Source organism: Penicillium soppii (assembly GCF_028829465.1).
Source record: "Penicillium soppii strain IBT 18220 chromosome Unknown utg000001l, whole genome shotgun sequence".
NCBI lineage: Eukaryota > Fungi > Ascomycota > Eurotiomycetes > Eurotiales > Aspergillaceae > Penicillium > Penicillium soppii.
Window position 1 is genome coordinate 2,485,442 of NW_026643231.1, and position 27,808 is coordinate 2,513,249.

At 45.3% G+C, this 27,808-nt stretch overlaps 10 protein-coding genes across 10 annotated transcripts; 6 read left to right on the forward strand and 4 right to left on the reverse strand.

The window, feature by feature from the left end:
- Positions 1-158: 158 nt before the first annotated feature.
- On the reverse strand, positions 159-1,537 carry N7529_000939 (ankyrin repeat domain-containing protein; the record flags this gene model as incomplete). Its single annotated transcript, XM_057236470.1, has 2 exons — positions 159-1,474; positions 1,510-1,537. The coding sequence occupies 2 exons, from the start codon at positions 1,535-1,537 to the stop codon at positions 159-161; spliced, it is 1,344 nt and encodes a 447-aa protein (XP_057103273.1).
- Positions 1,538-4,147: 2,610 nt separating this feature from the next.
- N7529_000940 (putative C2H2 finger domain protein) lies at positions 4,148-4,468 on the forward strand (the record flags this gene model as incomplete). The annotated part of the gene is made up of 1 exon (XM_057236471.1): positions 4,148-4,468. The coding sequence occupies one exon, from the start codon at positions 4,148-4,150 to the stop codon at positions 4,466-4,468; it is 321 nt and encodes a 106-aa protein (XP_057103274.1).
- Positions 4,469-6,279: 1,811 nt separating this feature from the next.
- N7529_000941 (uncharacterized protein) lies at positions 6,280-7,980 on the reverse strand (the record flags this gene model as incomplete). The annotated part of the gene is made up of 6 exons (XM_057236472.1): positions 6,280-6,468; positions 6,524-6,898; positions 6,983-7,057; positions 7,118-7,381; positions 7,452-7,710; positions 7,775-7,980. 6 exons carry the CDS (start codon positions 7,978-7,980, stop codon positions 6,280-6,282), a joined length of 1,368 nt encoding a protein of 455 aa, XP_057103275.1.
- A 1,129-nt stretch (positions 7,981-9,109) lies between these two features.
- On the forward strand, positions 9,110-10,595 carry N7529_000942 (M20 family metallopeptidase; the record flags this gene model as incomplete). Its single annotated transcript, XM_057236473.1, has 5 exons — positions 9,110-9,214; positions 9,281-9,663; positions 9,731-10,123; positions 10,186-10,313; positions 10,363-10,595. 5 exons carry the CDS (start codon positions 9,110-9,112, stop codon positions 10,593-10,595), a joined length of 1,242 nt encoding a protein of 413 aa, XP_057103276.1.
- Positions 10,596-11,580: 985 nt separating this feature from the next.
- N7529_000943 (uncharacterized protein) lies at positions 11,581-11,964 on the forward strand (the record flags this gene model as incomplete). Its single annotated transcript, XM_057236474.1, has 1 exon — positions 11,581-11,964. One exon carries the CDS (start codon positions 11,581-11,583, stop codon positions 11,962-11,964), a length of 384 nt encoding a protein of 127 aa, XP_057103277.1.
- Positions 11,965-14,498: 2,534 nt separating this feature from the next.
- On the forward strand, positions 14,499-14,750 carry N7529_000944 (uncharacterized protein; the record flags this gene model as incomplete). The annotated part of the gene is made up of 1 exon (XM_057236475.1): positions 14,499-14,750. The coding sequence occupies one exon, from the start codon at positions 14,499-14,501 to the stop codon at positions 14,748-14,750; it is 252 nt and encodes an 83-aa protein (XP_057103278.1).
- A 610-nt stretch (positions 14,751-15,360) lies between these two features.
- Positions 15,361-17,886, forward strand: N7529_000945 (dynamin family protein; the record flags this gene model as incomplete). Its single annotated transcript, XM_057236476.1, has 3 exons — positions 15,361-16,143; positions 16,177-17,220; positions 17,284-17,886. 3 exons carry the CDS (start codon positions 15,361-15,363, stop codon positions 17,884-17,886), a joined length of 2,430 nt encoding a protein of 809 aa, XP_057103279.1.
- Positions 17,887-20,182: 2,296 nt separating this feature from the next.
- Positions 20,183-20,641, reverse strand: N7529_000946 (uncharacterized protein; the record flags this gene model as incomplete). Its single annotated transcript, XM_057236477.1, has 1 exon — positions 20,183-20,641. The coding sequence occupies one exon, from the start codon at positions 20,639-20,641 to the stop codon at positions 20,183-20,185; it is 459 nt and encodes a 152-aa protein (XP_057103280.1).
- A 4,599-nt stretch (positions 20,642-25,240) lies between these two features.
- N7529_000947 (uncharacterized protein) lies at positions 25,241-26,203 on the forward strand (the record flags this gene model as incomplete). The annotated part of the gene is made up of 5 exons (XM_057236478.1): positions 25,241-25,561; positions 25,615-25,717; positions 25,764-25,972; positions 26,024-26,088; positions 26,137-26,203. The coding sequence occupies 5 exons, from the start codon at positions 25,241-25,243 to the stop codon at positions 26,201-26,203; spliced, it is 765 nt and encodes a 254-aa protein (XP_057103281.1).
- Positions 26,141-27,775, reverse strand: N7529_000948 (uncharacterized protein; the record flags this gene model as incomplete). Its single annotated transcript, XM_057236479.1, has 1 exon — positions 26,141-27,775. The coding sequence occupies one exon, from the start codon at positions 27,773-27,775 to the stop codon at positions 26,141-26,143; it is 1,635 nt and encodes a 544-aa protein (XP_057103282.1).
- Positions 27,776-27,808: the final 33 nt, after the last annotated feature.

Here is a 27,808-nt window from a genome sequence, read left to right on the forward strand (position 1 = left end):
TTTTCTCCCTCAACCTCCTTTTCTCACTCAACCTCATTTTCTCTTCTTTTACTCCCAGCTTGCTCCAGTTCGTTCGACTTCGGTTAGATTGATGATTTATATCAATCCCGGTGAGTAGAGCCAGTTGCAGCTAGACGGAGGCGTGCTCTGTAGGATGCTCAATGAAACAGCACACCATGAATTGTCAATTCACCCCCAATGTTACGTGCATTGCCATACTTGCCACCCTGGGCGTCCACGTCGGCACCTTGATTTAGCAGTAGTTGGATCAGCTCTTTGTGGCCCGAACATGATGCTGCCTGAAGTGCATTGCCATATGCTCCACCCTGGGCGTTCACTTCGGCACCTTGATGTAACAGTAGTTGGACCACCTCTTTATGACCCGAAAATGATGCTGCCTGAAGTGCATTGCCATATGCTCCACCCTGGGCGTTCACTTCGGCACCTTGATCCAGCAGCAGTTGGACCACCTCTTTGTGACCTTCGCCTGATGCTGCCTGAAGTGCATTGCCGTAGAATCCACCCTGGGCGTTCACTTCGGCGCCTTGATCCAGCAGCAGCTGTACCACCTCTTTGTGGCCTGAACCTGATGCTGCCTGAAGTGCATTGCCATAGAATCCACCCTCGGCATTGACTGAGTTACATAGACCAGAAGACCTGTCATCACTCGCTAGGATACTCCTTAGTATGTCATCTAGTCCCAGAAAAGATGCATAGTATAAAGGTGATCCTGTGTCCTCAACGCCAATCTTAAAATTTATCATTGTTCTCCATGGACGGTCAACCTCGCATAACCTGACCCAGGTAAGGAAAGAATTCGCCTCGTTCTGGAAGATCCTCAACAAAAGTTCTCCGGCCTTTACCTTTCCCTCTTGGGATGCCTGATAGTAGTGATACCAATGCATAGCAGCGAAGTGAGCAAGTGGGAAGTCTCGAAGCTTCACCTCATCCAAGATACCCTCCGATAGGGCTGGGTTTAACAGATAAGCTAGGCAGATTTGTGCTACTTCTGCATTAGCAGATGCTCTTTCAATAGCAAACTTTGCTGCTTTCTGTTGACGAATGTGATCTGACTGAAGGTACTCTTGAACGGAGAAGTGGGCGATGCGAGCGATTGAGATCGATTTCCCATCACCATCATCTACTTCCACGATCTCTATAAGTCCAACACAAATTTCAACAATATCATCTTGCTCATAAGAACGGCCTTCACGGTCGAGATACGGGACTTCCCCAAGTTCTACCGCATGAGCGTCGATCAACTCACTAGCAGTAAGGGGTCGGGTGGCTAAGCTGAGCACGGTCAACACATGCCGTACATCATCAACATATGTTTCGTCAATGCCGCAAAGTATGCGTTCATAGGTTTCATCTAGATCGCGAGGCAAGGAGCGTAGACATTCGTCAAGTTGGTTTCGATTTCGTGCCCGTCGAAAAGAGTTAAGCTGGCATTCCACATATCGAAACCTATATACTTTCTATTAGGATATTAGAATGGGACTAGGATACGCATTCGAGAATCGGGCAAAGTGTTCATTTTCTCGGCGGACGCATCGGGGTTTTGGTCATTTCTGGGCTCTCAACTAGTATGTGCTCAAAAGTCTCCGTGGCTTCAAGTATCAGGCGTGATAACTTCCCTAGGCCTCTTTACTATCCAACACCAGTTCAAAGAAGCAAAGAGAACCTCCTAAGTGGCCAATGTTTATAATGATATAAGAAGCTCGATTTAGGGACCAGATGTGGTCTGAAGCGGCCGCCAACAAATTGATGCAAAGAAAAGGGGGTTCCCTCTCTAATTTAATTAATGGTTAATTACCACCTCTTATTCAAATTATATAATATAGAACTTCAGCTTTGAGCATCAAAACCTTAACGATTGACGCCTATCGAGGGCGCGATACCGTCATTGTGGCGCATTCTAAAATAAGTAATGCCGAAATTAGTCTCTCCTTTTTACATATGAGGCCCTTGACTTACAGGGCAGACAGTTGAGCTCCCAGAAGCACTCGGTCTTCTGGTAACGGAAGTATGGTTACTGGAAACTGTCAATCATCGCTCCTAGAATCATACTCACGGCCTCTGGGAGCTAAATGTCCTCCAGGAACTGTACTTGTTCCCCTGGGAGTGAGACAGTTCGTTCCTGGGCTCTCTACCTTGGATCCTGGAGCCACACCCGTCCATTCACGGGGCCCTATGGTTCTCTGGGAACTGTGATTACGCTTCCGAATGCACAAGGGTCGTGCGGGGGAACTCTACAGGGGCAAGATGATCCAAGAACCACTTCAGGATGACCCGTAGACTACTGAAAGGTGGGCAAGGGCTATATCGTATCAGCTAAGTGCCCAGCTCTTTCCCTAGATAGAAAAAAAGAGATTGGCGTCATATGGTAATCATGAGTGGTATCAGTTTCCACACCTACCAGAGGGTCTTGAGAAGGGAATATAGCTTGACGGGGGTATGGACAATGAGCGATAGCGGAATTAAGTTCTCTAACCGTGTTATTAACCTGCCGAGCTGACGAGTATCGAGCTTATGATAGATATCGCGTGGTAATGCTCTAAAGGTTTTCAACATGTACTTGCCCTAGTCAGTCTCCATAACCCCCTTTATTTTCCTATTCTGCATAACGCGTATTTTGTGACTAGTCTAACTAATTCAGTAGGCAACGAGGCTTCCAACTATACTTGACAGCGGAACCGTGGTCTTTCCTATGACAGAGATAATCAAAGGACCCTCGGGTTCACGAGAAGATCGGATTTACAGAAATCGTGGTTTTTCTTATGATACGTATAGTCGGATGATCGTTTGGTTCGTAGGAGCTTAAAGCGCGCGTGAAACCGTGGTGTTCCCTGGGATCTACCTAGTCTAACGATGTCTAGGCTCCCCCGAAGGTTCTTAGACTAAAAGAAAATCCGTGGTTTTTCATATGATAGAGACGGTCAGAAGGCCCCTGCCTTCGCAAGAAAACAATAGTTCGCGAAGAGCGTGGCTTTTCCTACGATGAAGAGAATCGAATGTTCTTTGAGTTCATGAGATACTATGGGCGCTTACCCCTTGTGGTACAAGTGATAAGTAGAATTCTTCGATGGCCCGTGGGCCAGAAGGTGAGCCGAAGGTGAGAATGGATGCGTATTTCGCGAGGGTGGCACCGAGATTGATGTGATTCTCATTACGAACTGACCTTTAAGAAGATGAATTCGTCTCTCTAGGGGATCGACGACGGAGCTGTTTCACTCACAAACTGCTGCCCAGTGCTGATTCAGATCGGTAATGGTTCATCATTATTGAAACCGCGAAGGTCTGAGAGGCTATGACTGCACAAGCAGGATCCATATTGGGGGCCATCCAGCTGGGCCACTGATTCCAGCTGGTCAGTAACCGGACCCAGTCTATGTAACTAGACTAGTTTAATAGGATCGCTCAATGGTGTGGGTCCCCGGAAGCTTTCCCTACTTCCGCTGCACATAACGGCTACAATCGGCTGCTCCTATTCAAGCCTGTGATGTTTGAGGCATTTGATCTCATGTATGGTGCGAGCGGATTTATCAGGCAAGCGGGGAAGCCTGTCACCTGAAGCGGTCCAAGGGTCATACGATTAAACCCCTCTACCCCGCTCACTACTTAGATTCTCCGTTCTTGTTCAATCAAATCACCATAAAACTTGGCGCGTATCTCGATTACAGTCATGGGCAGTACGAATGCACTCTTTGCGAAAGGCACTTTGGCAATGAAGCTGCTCTTTACGATCATTGCAGACAAACAAGTCGCCATGCGTGATGTGAACGATGCTCCCGAGTGTTTCTTTCGGGTTCCGCAAAGGATGCACATCTTCGAGAATCTAATGTCCATCATATCTGTTCGAGCTGTCCTCAGTTAATGGACTTCGAGACTGACAATGATCTTGAAGATCACCTAGTCGAGTGTCATCATTACTGTCCGAACTGTGACATCTGCTGTGATTCAAAAAAGCAACTTGAAGAGCATGATGTTGAAAAGCATTGCCTTTGTTTGAGGTGTGGTGAATTTTTCCGAAACAAGAACAGTTTACAAATGGTACAGTAACAGTGATACCAATGGAACAATGAATGACATTTGCAGCCGATACCTGACCAGCTAACAGCACCAGCAAAAGCGCTATCCTCGAAACATGGAATGCTACGGCTGCTACCAGACATTCAAAACATTCTCTGGGATGATGATACACCTGGAATCTGGGAACTGCGAGTCGGAGGTGACCGAGGATGAAATTGATGATATTGCTCACGACTGTTTCCAAAGCCGGAAGTATATTGATGACGATATTGAAGATGGAGGATGGACTTACGTATGTCCAAGTTGTACCAAGGATTTTTCCAAGCTTTCGGCGCTTTACCAACATGCAGAAGACGCCGGTCTCTGCTCTCATTCAATGAAGGGACAAGGTTGTCTGGCGAAATTGGAACGTTTCATTGCTAGTCGTCTTCGGTAGTCCCAAAGGATGTTCATTATATTCTGGACTGTGGGCAGTCACTGACATCAACATATGCCCAGCATTTGTACCTACGGTCTAGCAACCTCATTAACTAGAACAGGATGGAGGTTCCTTTATTGAGCTTTTTAACATGAGTGCCGCCCTTAGGGCTCAACGTTTGTGAATATACCTCTTAGGAGAGTTTGCAATTCAAAAATCGTTTCTTGGTTGCATCCATACTGCATTTGGGAATGAGGAGCCATGAGCATTGCACCAAGGACCCGAATCTAGACTAGTGCGGAGTACGAAGCTTAATTGCAGTGATCAAAAACAAGGTCGCGTTATTAATTGCCAACCACGAACTAAGCTGCTTAAAGAACCTGGGATAGCGAGGCGAGCTAATAATATCCTATCAGAGATAATCGAAAGAGTTAGTACACGCACGGTGAGTGTGATTGTCACCACCTGACTGACAAACTGACCGATAGCTATTCAGGAGGAGAATCCCTTTCTTGGCCTGCTCCCTTAGAGTGCCCGCAATTTGGGATAATCTTTACAAGCTCGTCTCAAATACGCAGCCTAGCGTCTGCCACCGACGAACTCGTTTCGTGAGATCCATGGCAGTGATCTTCAGCTAGCCAATTGATAAATACGTCAGCAATGCGCAACAGTTTTTTCAGTCAACTTACTGCCGGCCAACCATTGGCCCGTTTCTCCGACACTTATTTGGGGCTGCGACTGTTCCTGATCTGCAACACTGTTTCTGGACCTCACAGGTTACTTCTTGCGCTGGCGCAGCAATACCGAAAACCCTCAATTACTGGGTGAACTTAAAAGTGTCGCAGACCTGTTGGCCTTTTCAGGGGGTGGCAATCCCCGAACGCAATGACCATCCGTGGATCTACAAGCCAGAACATCAATTATGCACGGCACGGGACATACATTGCTAAAAGAACACCGGGAGATCCAAAGAACCTGCTAACTTTAGTCAGGTCGCGTTCAAACCCTCTCGTTAGCCAGATCGAATTAGCTATCTTTTTTGTCTAGCGGGATTAACCTAGCCATTCGCGAGTTCAAAAACCGAGGTCTTCGAAAATTAAAAAGATCATTCCCACCTTTGTACAGTTTAAACGCAAACATTGACCATTTAATTATGTATTGGGTTCCTTGGCGCAATGGCGCATTTCGCCTAGCTTCACGTGACATACCGCTTTCCTAAAATCGTTTAGCTCCACGATGGTGCTATGAAATGCCTACATGGAATCCTTTGCCATGTAGTAGCTCCTAAGTAGACCGCTTTCTTACATAGCTAGTCCTACATAGTCTACTTTGCTACATAGAAATGCCTAGGATTCCTTCATTGGCAAAGGTATAAAAATGGGTATTGCTCGACGGTTCGTACAAGACATTCAGCGCTAGGTCGAAAGGTTTTGTAACCATAAGCTTTCAAACGTTGGGCCTGTTATTTACCGGAATTTAAAATACCATTGTTACCGAAGAGCGGGGCAATCGACAACCTCAAAAGAGACTGTTGACCACCCACCCACCCAAGGCCGATCCTCTTTCAACATGGCATCTATCTCGTCATTCGGTGATTTAAATTCGGGGTTGCAGGCTCGTCGGATTTGTTTCCAACCTGCAAGCCAAAATGGCGACCCACAAAGCCGCCAAATTCGGACGACCCATGCAAGAGGGCTGTCTATTCCAAGCAGAATATGATCATGTCGTATCTGATACGTGTGTGGGTTGTGATCGAAGTAATCTCGCTCCAAACCTCCACGAGAGCACAAACTTGACCAGAAATGATATGATACATAGCAGCGCTGGACCTAATAAGCGTATCGGAAATTTTTGTTTTCGATATCTGTTAAGTCTGCCAAGCGTAGTTCTTCTTCCCTTTGTTCCACCGGAACGGACGTGCGATCTCGCTTGTTGTTCTCAAAAATTAGCAAATAGCGAAGAACGAGGATGGTCACAGTGGATATCGCAAAGCATATTATTATGGCGAGGAAGCCAGACTGTTCAGTTTTAGCCTAGGTCAATGACGAGCTTTAGAGAGATTGGGGTAATTACCTTGTAGCGAGGGGCCTCCCGGGCGAAGAACAGCTGAGGACCGATAATATTTCCAGCGCAATAACACGTGAACAAACCTGTGATCACGGTGGCTCGTTTTGTGAAGCCTCCTATGTTAGAGCTGACCAGAGCCATTGAGAGAGGCATGCCACTGGAGAAGACTTGCATAAGGCAAAGTCCAGCGTATTTCGCTCCAATGGTGTCGCAAGTATAGATAACAACGGCGCCAGTAATGCTAGAGCGCCGCGAAAACTCAAAATTAGTCATCTCTAGGGTATATGTAGTCAACTCAGGAGGACGGTCACAAACCTGATAACATTGACCGCTGCAATTATCAGACACCTGGCATTCGGCAGCTTTGAAGATAGGTATGTTCTGAATAAATTCAGTAAATCAGATTTACGAATCACAATATGTATGGAAGGGTACTCACGTCGAAAGAACAAACAAAAAAATGACTATTCCCATTGGAATTCCCATCAAGAAAGTGTTTAGAACCGAAAAGCCAAATCCTTCAAGAATCAATGAAGAGAACTGAAAATAGTATCAGCAGAGGATTTATACCGTACATTTATCCACGGAGTTCTCACTCACAGCTAAACTTCCCCCATTGGGGATATTTGTGGTGAGAGAATAGACAGCAACAAGCCAAGTCTTATAATCGAGAAGAGCCTCTTTTATCTGAGAAAGCTCTAGTTTATTGCTCTTGAAACCTGCTTGATTGGCCTTCAATCGGTGCATGGCGATCTTCTTCTCCTTTTCACTGATGAATTTGGCATTTTGCGGACTATCAGGCAAGCGCCATAATAGGACGAGCCCCCACACAAATGTCAAAATGCCAAAAATAATGAAGAGCCACTAAATCAATCAGCAATGAACTAGGGCGCGTGATCTTTATAGAAGGTGCAAAGGCGGGAACAACACGAACCTTCCAGGAAGCCAGACTATCATGGATATGATAGATTCCATATCCGATTAGTCCACTGAAGACCGATGAGAGTGAGTTTCCGCAGAACCAAAGACCGTGCCTCCATGGCTGCTCTGAGGTTCGATACCAGAGTGATGTGATCAGACTGAATCCGGGCGAGATGCTCGCCTCGGCAATACCGAGGAAGAACCGTGCAACCATCAGTGTCGCAAAGTTCTTGCTCGCAGCATGGCACGCAAGTATAATGGCCCAAATCAAACTGTGATCAAATAATAAATCAGCGCCAGTTAGATTTTCAATGATTTGGTAGACTGGGAACCTACAACATGATTGATAGGGACTTTCCCAGCGGAAACTTGATTAAGATCAACGAAACCGGGTATGTTGCAAAAAGATAGCCAAAATAGAAGCAGCTCGAAGCCCAGCTATACTGAGAGCCATGCAATTTGAGGTCTGTTATTATGCCCATAATTGTAGATGAGCTCAATGTCTGTTTATCGAGAAATTGGAGCATGTATGCAACGAGCATCAAAGGAAGGATTCTGGCTTTCTCGAATTATGTTAGATTTTTCGCCTATGAATAGAGCTCATTGCACCATGTGGAAGTTATTACTTGCCTGAAATCAATCTTTCTCACAAGCCTCCGCTCCTCCGCAGGATCAAGAACTTCCCAGACTTCTCCCAAGTCGGAATCATTGTTGTTCTTCTCTGGGGCTTCTGAAATATTCGGTGTCTTCAACATATCGGCCATGGGTACGAAAATTTCCACAAAAGGGAACTTTATGATAAATGATCGTGAGGACTCGCTCCCTCTTTTAGATACTCTCACAAATAGGATTTTTAATGAGAATCGAAGTGTGGCGTTTCGCCTATCATGAGTAAAGTAATACCGATTTCCCTATCTTCTTCTCCCTCCTTATATTCTCTTATCATAAGGAAGTCCTATGGCTGCAGCCGTGCTATAAATGTGAGCTCTGTGAAAGCTCGACACGATTGGTTGATTTGGAACTCGAAAGAAGGCGCTAGAATATCTGGCCCAGGCCATGATAGACTAAAAAAGTCAACTTAAAATCCTATCTATCCAACAACTGATTAGATATGAAGTGAAATTCAGAAACACCATGTTGTTCTGAGCAACGCGAGGCGAGGACCAACCGTGCCTCGGAGATTTTGAGATAGATACAAGGAATGCTCTGGTCGATCATTGATAGGAAAATTCAGATTGTTTTTCCCGCGGAAAACATGACCATGAGAGCTCATTCGTGTATAGATTTATAATATCAACTTTAATCATGTCAAGGGCATGAGCGTGCTCTGATACTGTGAGTTCTAATACTAGCTGAGGCAGTCGATTGGTTCTCGGTTAGAAGTCTTGAGTTCATCCAATCAAAGTTTGCGGTCGGCAGTAAAGATGTCCAATCAGATGAAGGGTCACGTTTTAGTGCCAGTGATATTATCGTTGTTCTAGCCGCTTTTGACTTAGGTTTCAAATAGCAGGATTAATTTTATGCTACCACCGATTATGCTTATGCTACCACGCAGCCGATTATGCCTCAAAAGAAAGGATATAAGAAGCAGTGGCCATCTTGCGTCAATCAAAATCTAAACAACAGGCGGATCAAACGCAGGCGCAAAACAGGCACGAAAACAAAACCAAAATGGGCAATATTTCTCAGAGCCCACTTTCTGCACAGGAAGTTCAGGTAGAGGTAGATGCTGCTATCGAAGCAGTCGAAAAGCATCTTCAAGTACTGAACAGAACTGTATGATCTCTCATTTCCTGCTGGGTGGACTTGTTGACAAATTAAATGCTGACAATTAGCGATCAGATCTGGTCGAACCCTGAGCTTGGTCAAAAAGAAGTTCTTGCGCATGACTCTATATGTCTGTTCTTCGAGTATCTCGGTTATGATGTAAAGCGTCATGCGTATGGAATAGAAACTGCCTTTGAGGTTCTGAGTGGCTCTGGTGGGAGACTTATCAACTACAACGCCGAGTACGACTGTCTCCCTAGGATCGGGCACGCATGTGGCCACAACCTCATAGCCACAAGCTCTATTGCAGCCTTCCATGCCCTTTCTACCGTCTTGAAGAAATTCAACATCCCAGGTCGGACCCAGCTCCTCGGCACCCCGGATGAAGAAGGAAAAGGTGGCAAGATTATGCTTCTGGATGGTGGAGCGTACAAGGGAGTAGATGTTTCTTTGATGGCGTATGTATTCACTATTTCCTTTTTTCACGCCTCGTCCAACCTGCTGACGCGCTGAATGTCTGCTCAGTCATCCCAGCCCTCTTTATGCAGAGCACAAGGCTGCCGGAATCGAAGGAGTGGCAGGTTGTAGAATGATCGCACGCCAGTATATCGAGGTCGAGTTCCGAGGGAAAAATACGCACGCAGGAGGAACTCCATGGATGGGAATTAATGCACTCGATGCAGCAGTTGCAGCATATAACAACATCTCCCTTTTGCGGCAGCAAATTCTTCCTGATGAACGCATACATGCGGTCTTTCTAGATGGCGAGAATACTATCAACGTGATCCCAGCTCAGGCGCGGGTGGCACTTCAGGCCCGCAGTCTGAATCTCAATGGGCTACAGGCACTAGTGGAGCGGGTCATTAACTGCGCGAAGGCTGCAGCAACGGCAACGGGGTGTGAGGTTGATATTCAGAAGTATGCTTACCTTTCATGGCTGACAGACTTGAAACTTACAGGCGCTGATGAACTGAAAACAGAGAACCATACTATGCAGATGTCACAGTGAATGAGACACTGTGTGAGAGATATCAGGAAAATATCGCGGCGTATGGGAAGGGTGTGCTCAAAATTCGGGATCAGGTTGCTTCCGGCTCATCCGACGTCGGTATGTTACTCCAATATACCTCGTAAGCCATGATGCTAATTATGGGAAGGAAATGTCGGCTACGTCGTTCCGGCATTGCATGCTCTGTTTGGAATTCCATGTGCGAAAGGAGTATCACCTCATAGTTCCAACTTCACTGATGCAGCAGGAACTGACGCAGCTTATGAAAGTGCAATCATTACTGGCAAGGCATTGGCGCTAGTAGGATTTGATGTCGCCACGAAAGATGAAATGTTCCAGGCAGTGTACTCAAACTGGCAAAAGGAGATGACCAGAACTTAAGAGAAGTCATATGATCTTGTTTTGGACCTTACGTAGTGCTCAATTCTTCAGCCTTGGCCACGTCAAGGTTTGTTTGACGCTGTACATACCTATGATCAATCATTTATTTGTCTGTTTCTAGTGCTTTGCTGGCCTAGCCAACTTTGTGTTTAAAACTCCAGCATATTTTCCAGCCTACATTAAAAACGCATCAAATTGTATGCCCTAGCCTGGTTCAGGAATAGGGAAGTCGGTCCACCATGGGCCAATCAGGGGAAAACGCTTATCGTTGTATTTAAGGCTCCCCACAACTAGTCTCGTTTCGGTTCATGAGACATATCTTCGTACACCCTTCTTTTCTCTCTTCTTCTTTCTCCACATCCACACCCCGGCATGTTTCGGTCTACTACTTAAGCGTCATTACACTTCAATTATTCTTTCCCTCTTGGCTGCATACGAACCAGAAAGTTATATTTCCCTCGTCGCGAAGACTACGCAATCCATGCCACAAAGATCAAGGACAGGTTGCACCACCTGTCGAGAACGCAAGGTAAAATGCGATGAACAGCGTCCAATTTGCAATACCTGTCATCGTTTGACTCTATCATGCACCTGGATTCCTCAGATCCGGAAGCAGCGGACAGTGCGAACACCTAAACAGACTAAGTCACAATATCAACCTGCACACGGGTTTGCACACCCGCGGCCTATAAGACCCAAGGTTCTCCTGAGTCACCCCTCTTGTCTGGGGATCCTAGGTGCGCCCGTTACAGCATAGTCCCTTCACCAGATGCCCATGTTGAGATCAATTCTTTTAGGGCCAATACTCCCAGTGCTGGATACTAGCCATATTCCGTGTGCGAACTCTTTACTTCTTTCGTCGACAGACCGCCAGTGTCTAGAATACTTCTCTTCTTCAAACCTTGTCGCTTGGACCGGAAAGCCCTGGAAATGGAGCTGTCTTGCATATATCTACCATAAACTGGCTCCTCGAAATGCAGCCATAATGTATATGATAATTGCTTCGTCGGCGAGTGAATTACAGAACCTGGGGCACTCATATTTGCGTCCGGCCTCGCAACATGCGGCTCGAAATTATGGCATTGCACTTAACGAGTTGAATCTTTTGCTCGATCAAGATGTGAAGCCAGACTTGGACTCAAGTCTCACTTGTCTCTTCTTGATGGCACATTATGAGCTGAAGCTTGGTTGTTCCAATCAACATCTTACGGTTCACCTGAAGGGTGTTGAAGCTCTGCTGGAGTCTGGAAACTACATTTCAGCCCTCAGCAGGAATAAGTCGCTGCCATCAGATGAGAATGAGATGGCTGAAGCCGAGATCCAGCCGTTCTCCTCTCTCTCTGCACTACTGCTGGTTTGGATATTGTGAGGCTTATTTATCTATCCCACCCAATCTTATACCCGGACAACAAAGTGACTTTATGGCAGCTACATTAGTCTCGGAAGCGGTCTCCACACCGCCCCAGACAGCTTTATCACTAAATTATATCATTCTGTCAGAAGTCCTGACTGTTTCCTTGTCCGAACTGCCCGAAAGGCCCATTTGCAGTGCTGGGGGAGCGAGTACCCGCAAGACGAATGGTTGGACGACTTGGAAAACTATCGCACCCTTGATTTACTACACGAATCTTTCTCTCTCCGTTCCAGGGTGTATCAGATGTGGTCTACACCGGATCTAGAGTACAGAAAATTGCCTCTTACGGAGGATGGAATTTTTTGTCAATTGCAGCATATGAGACAGGTCAGCTCTGTCCATTTGTCAACCCTTCGTTACAATAATATGTTCTTACAAAAAGCAGAGTTACAACGACATTTTCATCATGGCCAAGCGAACTTACCGTGCTCCTGTGGGTCGGGCTCTCTATACAGCCCAGCTCGCGGTGGTGTATTACTCAGGTCTCCTGCTTTTTCACCGGCGCATGCTATACCAAGATAGCCTTATGGAGGTGTCACATCTTGAAGCCCTCTCTACCATACTCCATATCGCATATGAGACTTATGCCCACGACAAAAGGAATATGTCTCCTTTTTCGTGGGGGCTTGAGATGGCGGCTATTGAGACACATGATCCTATCTACAGCGGCTGGATTCGGGATCGGTTTTCGGAGGCTCCTAATAATTATCGCGATAGCGTTATTGTCAGTGAGACTTTGGACCAGATGAAAGGGGCCACGCCAAGTGGTGACCGGCCTGTCCGCCTAAACCCAGCCCTCTTGTCACATCCCGATTCATCCACATAGACTAGATGATATGACTGAAAATCCGACAAATTATTGAGATAGAGTTCTCACAAATCGGCATTACGCTCCTTTGCATGCTGCCGGGCCGTCTTTTTAGACCAACCTTTAGCAACCAGGGCTCTTCTGATGCCAGAGGCTGTGATCATCGTATGAAACTCGTCCCAGAGGAACACAGCCATCTCATCGAGGTACAGGCCCGGTTTTTCCGACAGGTGGTCGAAGAGCGCGTTGATTATTAGCAGTGTTACGGTTGGTTTCCGACCTATGCGAGTTGGGGGTGCGTGGACGCTGCCGAACTGCCGCAAGTTTCTGCGAATATTTATGATCGTGACCTTGCTGCACTCAGCCTCTTCTGCCATTTGAGTAGCGGTAAGTGACTGGCTCTCTATCATATCTCGGATGAGAATATGCATGAGGCCATGGCATATCGAAACAAGTGCATTCAAATTATTTTGGCATTATCCGCTCCTCACTGCTGCCAGGCACCGACGAGCCTTGTGGGTGGCGTCCATTAGCTCAATAGGGTTGTTTCTTCTTTCATTAGGCTTGACAATACTTGCCTGCGTACAAGCCAGCCTGCAGCCTCAAGTTGCGACGGTACATACCTTCATCAAGCCACCATCACAAATTACTCACATGCTTCATAGCTCCAATTCGCTATAATAAGCCTAAGAAAGGTGGTCATTTCATTTTGCCTTCTTCGAGCTCAACAAAGCAACAGGAATTTGTTACTTTCGCACAAACACGCTCAAGAATAAGGAGCTGTGCAATGCAAAGTACTCGGAATTGGAGACAGGGGTTTTTTACAATGAGCAATACTTGCAATAACATGAAGAAGTATAATTCGTCAACATAGCAGCGTGGCCACTCACAACGAAGTGCACCAATATAGAAATGTTTGTTAGATGCAACTTCAACACACTTTTGTCAGCTGGAGTATCATGCTAGTCCAATCAGTTGCGGGGCCGCTGGCGAGGGGTCGGGCGGGGTAAATGAAATCATCCATCCATCCATCCATCCTGTAATGCCTTTATCTCGGATGCTCATCGTTTATCTATATAGATGAAATATGCAAAATACCAAGAACATACAGTTATACCCGGTTCATGCGACCCAAACCCCTTTCAGGCGATTTGGGTCACCCACAGTGTAATCAAATCCATTGCCCACCGTGGGGGCCCAATGGCCCCCCACGAAAGCCCACGAATGTACAAAATGTTAGTCTTGGCGTTTATAAAGCTGATGATTTATCAACCTAAATAACGTCAATTGTCGGTATGCTAACTAGCCCTGGCCAATAAGAATGTATGAATGCTCTGTGTTTTATTACCCCTGGTTCTGGCAATTTATAACGTGGATCCCGGCGGGTTCGTCATCCCTGCCGGTCCGTCACCCCATTAAATCTTCATAATTTCTACATACGTGACACATAAATCAGTACTTAGAACTGACTCGGAAATGATGGCGGGCGACTCTGATTAGAGTAAAGACAAGCGCTAACCGCTTTGGGCTAGTATGTATACCTGAATGTGAGACCTGATTTTCTGGAAGAAAGTATTTTCCGAAACCCGGGATTCACTGGCAGAAAGCTGATCGGACCAGATCGTCAGCTGGGCTCTGACGCACTTGCGTTAAAGCATGACTTGCCCTTTCCAACAAATCGATGGCCGACCACAGCTCTCCAAATTACAAAGATCTTTACCTTAGGGCAGAAGAAGCACGGAAGCAGGAAGCAGAAGGGAGACGGCAGGAAGCAGAAAGGAGACGGCAGGAAGCAGAAAGGAGGCGACAAGCAGAAGAACGCAACCAACAGACCTCTTTCACAGAGCTCTTACAGAACTGCCATGACCTTCTCTCCCGCCAATTGCGAGTCGAGACACCGAGGCACCAGGGAAAGGTATTGAGGAGGTGGTGAATTATCAAATCAATGACGAGGGAGGATGACAGAGAGGAGTAAAGGACAACAATCCATTTTAAGAACGAGTAGATCATGCAATGGGGTAAAATTTCTCTTGTTTTGGAAATATGCGAGGTGTGTTGATGGAAAAACCTTACATGCTTCTGTGACGACGGAATGTAGTTCAGTAGACATGAGTCCAACGAATTTCGGCAACGATGTTGCAGTCTCCTACTTTATTCAGCCAGAATCACCTTGCGCATCTCCCACTCTTGCTCAGCGTAAAGTTAGTCCCAAACAGGCAGCTTACACTAACTTGAGAAACAAAGAAAACACGCCAAAGAATGTGACAATGATGGCTCATTGGTGGCAGGATATTGGAATTCGGAATGGAATTAAGAGTATTGAAATGTAGTGGCGCACAGGTATGGTGAGTGGCCGCCTGAATGATCACTGTAACCTGGCACAAAGGTAGCCACAGGGCAAGGAGCTTTTAGGCGAAAGACTTTGTTGTTAACGGGAGGCTCTTTCAATTATAAATATGTGGGGTTTGCGCGCTGTAGGCTACGTCTATAGTTATTGGAGCATCCAGTCGGTCATTCTAATTCATCTCAAATTTGGGTACATTATGACTTTGACAAACTTCACAACGGATGCACTTGAGGGCTTGTGTACTCAAGAGCAGCTTGACCTTCTAGACTCCATCGACACACTCCGATCGCAAGGCATCAGCCACTACGTCTCGCTCCCGCAAATAATCGTATGCGGAGACCAATCATCCGGAAAGAGCTCCGTTCTCGAGGCGATTTCCGGCGTTTCTTTTCCGGTGAAAAGCAGTTTGTGCACTAGATTTCCAACCGAATTGGTTCTTCGGAAGAACTCCCAAGTCGGAGTTCGGGTTTCTATTGTCCCTCACCAGTCGCGCAGCGACGCAGAGCAGCATTCTCTTGGCAACTTTTGCGAACAACTTGATGGATTTGATGGCCTTGCAAACTTGATAGAGAATGCGAAAGCAGCAATGGGAATATCAACCCACGGAAAAGCATTTTCAAATGACCTTCTGCGAGTTGAAATTTCGGGTCCTGACCGGCCACATCTCACAATTGTCGATCTTCCGGGTCTGATCCACTCAGAAACACGACAGCAATCGGCAGCCGATGTACAACTAGTCCAAGACGTGGTCCAGTCATACATGAGGGAATCACGAAGCGTTATCCTTGCCGTCGTCTCCGCCAAGAATGATTTTGCAAACCAGATCGTCCTCCGTTTAGCGCGGGACGCTGATCCATCTGGCAACCGGACATTGGGCGTCATCTCTAAGCCTGATACGCTAGTCCCGGGATCTGAAAGTGAGGCTTCTTTTGTGTCGCTTGCCAAGAACCAAGACGTGGAATTCCGTCTTGGATGGCATGTGTTAATGAATATGGATTCGGAGAAAGGCTAGTGGAGCTTATCCGATCGGGATACCCAGGAATGGAAATTCTTTTCCCAAGGAATCTGGGAAGACCTGCCTCGATCTCTTGTGGGTGTGGATTCACTACGAACCCGTCTGAGCAGCCTACTTCTAGGCCAGATTGCAAGTGAACTTCCAAGCCTGATCAACGAGATAAATTCCAAGATTAATTCCTGCAGTTCGCAGCTTCAGAAGCTTGGTGACCCTCGTGCAACACTAGATGAACAAAGATCATACCTTTTGCATATCAGTCAAGCGTTCCAGTCTCTGGTCAAGGCAGCTGTGGATGGTACTTATAACGAGCCTTTCTTCGGAGATGCAAAGACGGATAATGGGTACCAGAAGCGCATCCGAGCAGTCATTCAAAATCTGAATCAGAAATTTACGGATAATATTTCCCACCGTGGCCATTTACGCCATGTCCATGAAATTGAAGACCACAGATCGGTCTCCAAACGTCAAATACTTCTCACAAGAAAAGAATACGTTCAGCATATCGAAACGCTTCTCAAAAAGACAAGGGGTCGGGAGCTACCCGGTACTTTCAATCCTTTAATCGTTAAGGATCTATTTCAAGAACAATGCGGCCCGTGGGAGGACCTAACACACAACCATATTACTGCAGCTTGGGCGGCGGCAAGAGAATTCCTTCAACACGCAGTTTCCTATGTGGCAGATGAGGCTACCTCTAAGGCTTTATTTCAAAACGTAATTTTGCCGGCCCTGGAGAATTTACGACATGTATTGAGGAAGGGAAGCGAAGAGCTACTTATGCCGCATCAACGAGGTCATCCCATCACCTACAACCACTACTTCACCGAAACACTCCAAAAGACCCGTGCTGATCGCCAAAAAGATGCCTTCCGTAAAGCTCTTCAATCGTACTTTGGTGTTGATACTCTTTCAACCTCTGAGACTGTGGTGCACGCCATCGATATCCAAGGGCTTTTCAATTCTCTTGTTCAGACTACCATACCGGACATGACACGTTTTGCATCCGAGGAAGCACTTGACTGCATGCTTGCCTACTACAAGGTACGTGTTAACGACCGGCTAATCCTCCAATTATTTGATTAACGTGTGTAATGCCAAAACTAGGTTGCACTCAAGCGTTTTGTTGATGATATTGCCACTGAAGTAATCGAAGTAAACCTTCTGGGTGCAATTCCTACACTTTTTACACCTATAACCGCATACGAGATGCCCAAAGAGTTGGTCAGACAAATCGCCGGTGAATCTGAGGAGAGCCAAAGTCGACGGGAACAATTAAACAAAAAATTGTGGATTCTCAGGAAAGGTTCGGACACTTGCAAACGTTTCGTTGGCATTAGAGGCATTGGTAAGAGAGGTCAGTCTACGACCATACTTATACTGACCGACTCGGTAGAGTCCATCAATGAATTACAGGCTAGCTTACAAAACAATCCGGCTACATTATCTTCTAGCTCTTGCAGCTTGGTTGATGCGATTGGATCTGAATCAGTCGACGGACAGTCCGGATCATCCAGCCCGGATCTATTAGAGCAACCTGCCAAATATGAGTATGCTCAAGTGCACACCGCAGAGCCGGAGCAGCTATTGGAAGCTCCCATTTCATCGAAGGGTGGCAAAAAGAAAAAAAAGGGGAAGTCTGCCCACAGACTTCCATCTCCCGTCGAACCCACCGTTGAGCCTCCTACTGGAGAAGAAATATTCGCTTGAAGATGGAAATTCAGCAGTTGGATGTATTTCCTACAGTATCTAGGAAATCCGCTCTGTTACTGGAGATTCATTGAATGGTGGTAGGTTTAGGTCTTCGTATGTATGATCCGATGTTAAAACTTGGTAAAACGCTTAATATACAGCCTAATCTTATGATGAACTCCTGCCCGGATGTAGTGCTAAGAAAGAGCAAATGAGTGTAAATCTTATACAGACGCGCTCGTAGTCGCACCATTTCCGGGACGTACTGTACAAAGATAAGGAAACCTGATCATACTTTATTCATTTGACTACATACTCGAAAAAGGCCCTAAACTTTGCTCCCATGTTCCTCTCTTAGCTGTGACTTAGAGAAACCCAAACACGACGAAAATACACCCTAGCCCTATAATAAAAGTTGTTCGCAGCCGGACTTGGGTTGACTCAGTGCCATTCGAGTTACCACTTGATGAAGTCGATCCAGGTGATGAAGTGGTTGGGTATATAATAGTGGGTATGGATGGAGTGGCTGTGGAAATAGCAGAGAAAGTGGCAGAGAAAGTGGCAGGGGAAGTGGCAGAGGAAGTGGCAGCAAGACGGCTTACGCTGGTTGTCGGGTAGCTGGTTACATTGACGCTTCCTATTGCCCTAGTAGTTGTAGGGGTATGCCACGAAAGGTTGGTCGAAGATGAATTAGCTCCCTGGAGCCACATTGTTCGCGTTCTGGTAACACTTTTCGTGCTCATTGAATACGTCGGAGAACTGTGCAAATATCCGGCCGAAGAAGTGCTTTCAGCGAATATGATCGTTGTATATTGAGTCACGGTGCCTGTTGTTGTTGATGTCATAATCATGGTGGTGCTCATCGGCGTGCTCATCGGCGTGCTCATCGCATAGATGTCACGCCTGGCCGCGCTCCCCACAGCTAGAACACAGGCTTGAAAGTAGGCTAAAATAATGAAGAGCAGCATCATGTCTTGAAAAATTGTTTACCTTCTCCAGAAACTTTGACGGGGTTTTAAGTGAAACATAGGTAATGAATATCACTGCAAAAAGTGAAAATGTCCAAATGTTCATTTTCTACTTTCAACCTACGTAACATTTCGACTATGGTACTGTCGTATTCTCGATAGTCTCTCAGGTCCTAGGCGGTTGCGGGATAGTCTTTTCGAGTATTAGATTGGGAGATGATTCGTAGTTAGAATCTACTTAAGACAGCTCACTAGCTTATATTTTTGTCTTTATAAGCGCGGTATCATAGTAGCAAGCTGGCCCTGTAAGCAGCCCCTACAAAAAGGCCATATAAACTTTAGAATGAGTGGAGAGAGAAATATTCGTGGTTCGTAATTATGTCTGAAACAGACAGGTTCCAAGGTGATATAAATAGCTTTATTATTAAGTGTGCTCGGACAAATATGGATATGACCACCGGCTAGCGACGCGCTTGGAGACGTGTGGCTCGACAATAGAGTGGATTTTGCCGGCTATTGCTGTTACGGCGAGATTTTCTAATCCTTAATCTGGAAATCGCAATGAACGCCATAAATGCCTAGGCGAACCGCCCACGATAGCCCCACTTTGTGATGAGCCTTATCACGTGGCACATTTCTATTTCCGCGGCGGGCCGCCCTCGGCAAAGATCGACCGAGGAACACTACAGGATACACGATATATAGACGAAGACCGCCAAACTGAGGCCGTTCGACTGTATGACATGTCAAACCCAGCTAATAGAAAACGTGCTCTAGAAAGGGGGAAGTGTCGGGAAGACCTCGCAAACCACATTAGTAAGTATGACCGGCGGAGACGTAAGAGGAGGACATTGCTAATCAAAAACAAAGATGAGCAACTCGGGTTAAGCGTGCGACCGTCAGAAGTCCGTCTTCACCCATCAGAAAAAGATGCCTATGCTTGGATTGTTAGCGATGCGACTAGCTATCTTTTCGACAAGCAGCTTAGCGATATGTCGACAAACATGTATATTGAGATATCGAAGGGGCTGGAGTGTGGTGACATCAGAGCAACTTGTTCTTCCGAAGTGCGGACAGGTATCCGCGACGTTGAAGCAGATACCCAGAACCTTGAAAAACAACTACAAGACTCCATACATACCATTCAAAAATTAGAAACCGAGATTGAGAAGTATAAGCATAAGGAGGCAACTTTACTTTCTCAAAACCATCGCTTACGCCAGGCTTTTATTGTTTACCTCAGAAAAGCCCATAGCATTGGCCGGTGCCTTGGAGAGACGGAGCGGCAGATTCACGAGTTTTTAAATAGCATGAAGTTGAAAAAATGAAATTACTACCATCTTTATCTACAGCAGTGTAATGTCTCTCGCATTGGTATCATCTAACGAGATGCCTAGGGCCTCAAGAAGATGACTTTCTGATTCTGAGGATATGTGGGATGCTCGTTGCAGACATTGTTGAAGAAGAAAACCAGCATCCTGTGCGTTATTCACTAGCTCTGACAACGGATTTTCCCCACCATGCTGGACCCTGGCTTTAAGGAGTGCCTTTTGAAGGAGGCGATATACCTCCCTTGCGTCCCTAAACAGACCTATGAAGGCTTCCTTTAGCTCCTGATGCCAAGCTGATTCTTGACGAAGGCGAACGACTTCTTGTTGAAGATCACTCAAGTAAGATGCATTGAAGTTCCTCGAAGCTTCCAAATAGATTGGAAGACGCTCGGTGTTCAGCGTATGCACGCCATTCTGAAGGATATGATCCAATTGGTTAGGTAGTATGTCATCTTCGGGATGTTTGAAATCCATTATGAACAAGGTCATAGACTTGAATGTGATTGATTATAATCGAATAGTATTAACTAGAAGGGAATGGCGAGGAAAAAGAAGCGTCCTTTATACAATAGCGCCAAGAATCAAAACTAGCCCACGAGACAGTTTTTCGGGCGACTCGCCCACAGTAACCCCACGTTAGTCACGACGAAAGCTTGGCGGCGCTAGCACAGGAATCTGGCGTTGAACTGGCTGCGTGGCTATAATCGGCCGGCTGGAAGGGGGCAAAGGCTCAAAATCATCGTAGGTGTGAGTCTGGGGATGCTGTATGGCCTGCTATGAAGGTCAATCAATGAACTAAGTGATGAAGAGTATCAATCCTACCTGCTCTAAATCCGGAATATCATCGTGCGTTTTGAATATCCAATGTTTATCAGATTTATCAACCAACACCACTATTGCTCTCATTCGACACAGAGCACAGAGCTGACGAATCTTTCTGAAGCATGTTTTTCGGCGGCGGCTTTCACCGGAGCGATCTACAGGTTGCGACATTGTGTAGTAGACCTGACAAAACCAAAAGTCTCCAGTGGTGATTTGTACCTTATATACTTGAGGTCCTCTAAAAATAACTGAGTCTTCGTCGTATCGCCCACGGGTGACATACATACTTGGCTATTTTTAGTTGACGTTCCAACAAATCTACACGCTCACACATCTATAAGAACCCTAATACTAGTTTCTACAACTTGAGAGAACATTGCTCATACCTTCAGATATTTCAATTACAGAATGAGGATAATTGATCCCTCCTTTTTATATGTCCTCATAATTGGGGGTTTATTGCTCCTGTTCTTCTTGCGGACTAATATAAGTCGCGCCTTTAACTTTGTGAGAGCTTTACTAGCCGCTCCGACGCAATGGGCAACAGTCATCATCTTAAAGTATCTCATATATCCACCCATCGTGAGGAGAAAATCGAGAGCTTGGCTACTGTTACAGCTGATTTATTGGCCTGGAAATATAGTCAGCATGCTTATACAAACGCATAGCCTGACTGACATCAGAATTCGGTCAGGGTATATGGCCATTATAAACTTGCTCCCCCTTCTTTTGAGTGATCGACTGAAGTTTCTTGCCGACATCCTTGGACTTTCAATTCAAACATTCACAGCTATACATAGTACTTTAGGTATAGTGTCTACCCTGCAAGGTGTTCTTCACATTTCCATTGCAATACACCAAGCTGGGTGGCACTTAAAGCGCAATTTGCAAATTTATGGGCTGCTGGTAAGAATGTTCAAATGTTTTTTCTACATCATACTAACGCTCACTATAAAGGCATTTGCTGGCTTTGCACTTGCCGTTATTACACATGTCCTTCGAAGTTTTGCAATGGAGATACTATCTAAAGTTCACAAAGTTGCTGCCGCTCTCGTTGGCATAACGGTTTTGTGCCACCTAATACAGTCGAGGAACTTTCCACAATTAGGACTTCTGATTTCTAGCGTCACTATCTCTTTCCTCTTTATACTTCGATGTGTGTTACTTCTCATTCGGAATATTAAGTACGGGAAAGTCGCATCTCGTGCAGTAATCGCTCGGATGAAACACGCTGATGTAATTCGAGTCATGATCCCGATCAACCGACCATTTAGGGTTCAACCTGGAATGAGTGTTTACATTTAGATGCCTGGGGTCAGCTTACGCTCTGCTCTCCAGACATATTCCTTTCCAATATCATGGTGGGAGAACGATACAAATGGAAACGCCATAAGTATCACGCTGCTGGCACGCAAAGAACGGGGCTTCACGCAAAGATTAATGAATCATTCGAAAAACGAGTTTTTAACGTGGTTGGATGGACCGTATGGTCGTTCAGAGGGACTTACGGGTTACAGTCGCGTTCTTTGTATTGGCACTGGCATTGGAATTGCTCCTTTGCTATCCTATATCAGACTCGCAGTTGAAAGTAATATCAAAAAACGCACAAACTGCGATATATTCATTGTGTGGGAAGTTAATGATGAGTGTAAGTATCTCTCGACATTTGATCTTTTTATGATTCTGACGACGATTCTGACAATGGAAAAGCAAATCTCGACTGGATATATGATTGGATGAATGAGCTCCTCCGGAAGGATAACGGGGCTTATGTATGTCGAAACAATGATAATTTGAAATTGAGTTGTGCCAACAACACTAGAATCTTCATTTCGCGATACATATACCATCCGCCCGACCTGCTCAAGAGCCTCACGAAACGTGGAATAGCAAGCACGGGAGAATTTTCAAGCTATATTCCGCCGTGAATGCCAAAGACGCCATACCAAACGACTTTTTTGAGGACAGAAGAAAAGGATTGATTGCCGGTTAGTGTGCAGAAAAGCCCCCCTCTGTTTACATTGAAATTGACTTATCGTGTTCCACTTCAGTCTGCGCAGAAAAAAATATTGTTACAGAGCTTTTTAAGCTAGTGGCCCATCAAATGACAGGACTTGTGAACATTGTTGATCTTCAGTTCCAGTCAGCCGGCATCGGAGTATCTACTCAATCTTCTCCCGGGAAGTATTATTCTACAGAGAATGCTGGTCAGGACACTCAAACTGAAAGTGTTTCAGTATGATATAACATGCGAATATGTCGAAGAACAGGTAAGATATCGGAGGTGAATATACAGTATAGGATGTTAAGTCGATGGTTATAGATGATTTGGATCTAGTTCACTATCCGCCTATGTGTCTGGTATGTAACATACATATATGAGGGGACTACATGACCTTTATCAGGTATAAGAGCCTACAGACGCTCTCGAAATCAGTTCCAGTATTTTTTTTCTTCGATTCTTTGTTAGTTTCTCAACGCCCAAGATCGTGTTAGAGTTAACATCTGTCTAAACACTGACACGTACACCTTTAGCTCATATGTATGTATTGGTTCGGTGTATGATAATACATAGTAATATCTTATATTCTACTATTATATAATTTCTTTGGTAGGTCCGAGTCTCGACCAGTCATTGCCGAGGTCAAACTTTTCGCGCTACAGTATATCAAGCTACAGCTAGGAGATGCTATGTCGATAATAAGAAAAGACTTTTTAGCCCTGAGTCCGATGCAACTGTGAAGACATTATCGATCGGAAACACCATCACCTGGAAATACTGTCGTCTGGCGTATGGATATACATGCACGAGAAGTGGAGGCCAAATAATATGCGAGACCCACATAAACCTAGTTGCCGTCCTTCCCAGAACTCATGCAACAACTATGAAGGAGTGGAAGTTGCCTACGTCATGTGAGGCATTGTTTCCCCGAAATTACGTTGAGTATGTATATTTATATTTGCTAGGATATAAGCAAATTTTAGAAAGGTAAAGAATCATTCTTCCTTGTCATCGGCATGGCTAATGGTAACTTAGGTGGAACGACAGATCGTGCAAATATGAGGTCGTCGAATCCGAAACAACTGAAGGCGATGGTGATACCCTGGATACATGATGGAAAAAAGGTGGACTACGATTATCTTAAAATGGCGGCCCAAGTCAACGAAAAGTTTTTGGAGGAATTCGGACACGTTGAGCGGATGTACATTTGATTTATTTCCAGCATCAAGCACCCCCAAGGAACCCTAATTATTGGAAAGAGTATAATATACGGAGTCCCATCAGCTTGCTTTTGTTTTTCTTTTCTTTTTTATTTTTGTTCAAATTTTCAATTGCGCGCATCTTAGTTTCGGTTCAAATCGACAATCATATTCTATGAGTCTCTTACTGAAGCCACGGCGTCGGCTACATTATAGTGGTGTCTCCACCTTTCTAGCGCATCACAAACAGGTAGTAAGAATGGAGGGAAGTGATAAGAATTCGGCGAAGCGAACAGGAGCGGGCCTACGAAATCCCGGTCTCTCGGCAAGAGAATTACAAGTAATTGATGCAGATCAGGTCACGTGGTAAGGGGTTTTAACACGATTTAACGTTTGAAACAAAACTGGATCGTCAAAGATTAGCCTGTTTCGCTGAAGGCCCGAGAAAGATCTCATAAGAGCAAAGTAGTAAAATTGATTCTAATCCATCCTGCAGGATAGTAAAATGATTAAATTATGATGAACTTTCCTTACCTTTATACCCTTTCAATTTTAGTAGCAAAGAGTGTAACTAAGGATGAGCTAATTTATACATTTAGTGGCGCTAATACGACTATGGTCGTGGGCGAATCGCCCATAATTCCGCTAGTAGGGCTAAATATACAGCGAGCATGCAATATCCCCTTATGGCCACTGATCAAAATGATTTAAGCTCTCTCGTCCCTGCACAACACTAAGAGAGAAAAATCATTTATTATGAGTGACAATCGGTGTACGCTCTTCCCAAGAGCTACTGATGTTGCATCCGGAACTCCCCCTGAACGCAACAATCATGACACTATATATAGCCACACTAATATCAACGACAATCGATGCACTGTGTTTCCTAGAAGTGTGGAGATAGAGGATAGTAAATTTGATACCAAAAAGGTCAGTCAGCCCCAATATAGGGAAGTGGGACGCCTTCAAAAGAGTCATTTGCCGGCGCGATGGTTCCAGCTTCCAGTCAAGAGGACCGCCCAGGCTGATGAGCCGCGCCCTAAACGCCAAATGCCATTATTTTGCAAGGATCAAACACCCTGGATAAAATATCAAAAGTTCAAAGAAGGAGGGAAGCCGGGAAAAACCTGCCTAGCCTACGTCACGGACTCCCCGGGAGTGGTAGTTGCAATGAAAGAGTATAAGACGAGCGGTATTGACAAAACGTGCCATCTGAAGATGATCAGTCACCCAAATGTTGTGAATCTCCTTGACGCATTCGAACAGTCTAGAACTCTGTATCTAGCGTACGAGCTTATGGATCTCTCATTGGAGCAACTTCAGTCTGGCATGCAACTAAAAGAGTCTGATCTCGCTTTCATTTGCAAAGAGGTGAGCTATAAAAGCAAACAAAATGTACATCTTGCTCACTGATATTCATGTAGCTCTTACATGGACTTTGGTATATTCATCGAGATCTTGGTATTTGCCATACCGCCCTCACTTATGACAACGTGTTTATATCATCGCAGGGTAGGGTAAAGATTGGTGAGTGACGACAACAAAGATAATGACTGAGACTAATCTTGAACAGCGAATATAGCATCCTGTCTGCTGGAGCGACATCAAGGGTCCGAGCAGTTTGATATCAAGTCTATTGGTATCATGGTTTGCAAAGTCCTCGAGCCAGGGCTCTCTACTCATGACCTTCAGGCTTCTCATGCAAGTCTCTCCCACGGTAGCGATAGTCTACGTGCGTTTATTTCTACAACTGCGACAGCAACAATACAAGCGCTATTGCAGGTACGTGATCACAATGGGCTCCACTCACTATCATCACTAATTCTTTACTAGCATGTCTTCATATCATATGCAGCCACTGAAGGATGCTTAGTTGTACCTGTTATGAAGGTCCGAGGGTTAGTTTTACATGATTATGAATAGTGAACAGATAATTGGAGCTCAAGCGATTTATTCGTGCAAGTTGAAACTATCAAGAAAATCAAAAACACCATTCTGAAATTGAGACATTAGATTGCTACTCAACCCCATTCGATCATGTTTTGGTCCGACTAGAATCAACTTTTCACGCATCGCCACATCGTAGAGGTTTTTAAAAAGGACTAGGCGTGGCCTATCACGACCTATTGATATGAACATTTGATGCTGGTGTGCCAGTAGCTGCACCTTTGTATGAAATAAATGTTCATCTTGGGGCCTGCTTGACAACTGCGCGTACTGCCTGGTTTGCCAGGAATAGAGCAAGATATCCCCAGTTTTCGAAAGTACGTCATTGATAAAGACCGAAGGAATTGTTGAGGGGCTAAGTGACTTTAATTGATCATCCACAGCCCAGAAATTCGATAGTGTTGATATGGAGCGGGTTTCCCAGGAATCGGCTCTTGATTGATGCGCTTGTGGCTGGCTTATTGGATCATCGCTCTCGACACTTTCACTTAAATTCGGCTGAAAACCTCCATAATACTCATGCACCTGATGTTCCGTTTCATTTTGAGCCTCATTTTGTTGTCCTTGGCGCTCATGCTCATTTGTGTCGCTTCCTTCGTTTCCCCAATACTGTGTAACACATCCCTCGGAATTATTGTTATTTTCAGGAGAATCAGAGCTACTAAATAACTCATCTTCTGCTGCCTCAAAATATGGATTGGTTTCGCCGAAGAATGAGAGAAATATATCGCGCTGTATTGCAAATGAGGTGGCATATGACCTTGGAATCATTTCTTGTTGGTAGATGTTTCCGAGAAATAAGAGCTGTCGATCGCTTAGGTACCTCTTGTAAGATGGTCGACTACAACGAAATTTCTTTGGTAGATTTTCTAGGTCCGTAGTGAGTTTTGCTTCTTCTACAGACATTTGAATAGCCGAGTTGCTGATTCTATCGGACACGTTCCGAGCGATGCTTATGTTAGTCTCGGTATCAACATGATATCGATCCAGAGGCTGCAGCTGGTTGAGAAACTCTTGAGTGACGATTCGATATCGGTCAACCGCAGCTTGTGTGTGCAAGGTTAAAATCTGCTCATTCTTGAAACCCAGCTTGACAGCTAACTGGGCTAGGTTGATAAGTCTTTCTGACTCAACCCCAGATGGCTTGACCTTCCCCTTTTTGTCATCTTGATAGGGCCTGAGGTTGGTAAGAGTCGGAAAGTCACGCATGGTGGCAAGGAAAAGCTGTCGATAGCATATATTCATGCTGTCCTCATGTTCGTCATGACGTTCAAATCTGTCTTCGGCAACTTGAACGTTATATGAGCCAGCTTGATCTCGCGTATAACATTCCGAAAACCCCCCAAGCATACTTCCACCATACCCCTCAGGTTGCAAGCTTTTGAGAGTGACCATACAGGCCTCAAAATAGATGAAATCTCTGGTGAAGGTATAGAATGATAGTACCCTCCCACTGACTCGAGTAATTCTGTCTAATATCTGGGCACGATCTTCATCAGACTCTAATTGTCTGAAGATCTTCCGTCTCCATATCTTGTCCTGGATTATGGCCCTGTCATGTAGAGATAGTTGAGGCATAAGCGTCTCCACCTCCTTCACCGTATCAGTGTCTAGTAGCTCTGGCGAATAGCCCTCCATGATGAATGACCACTGATCGTGGATGTACCCTAA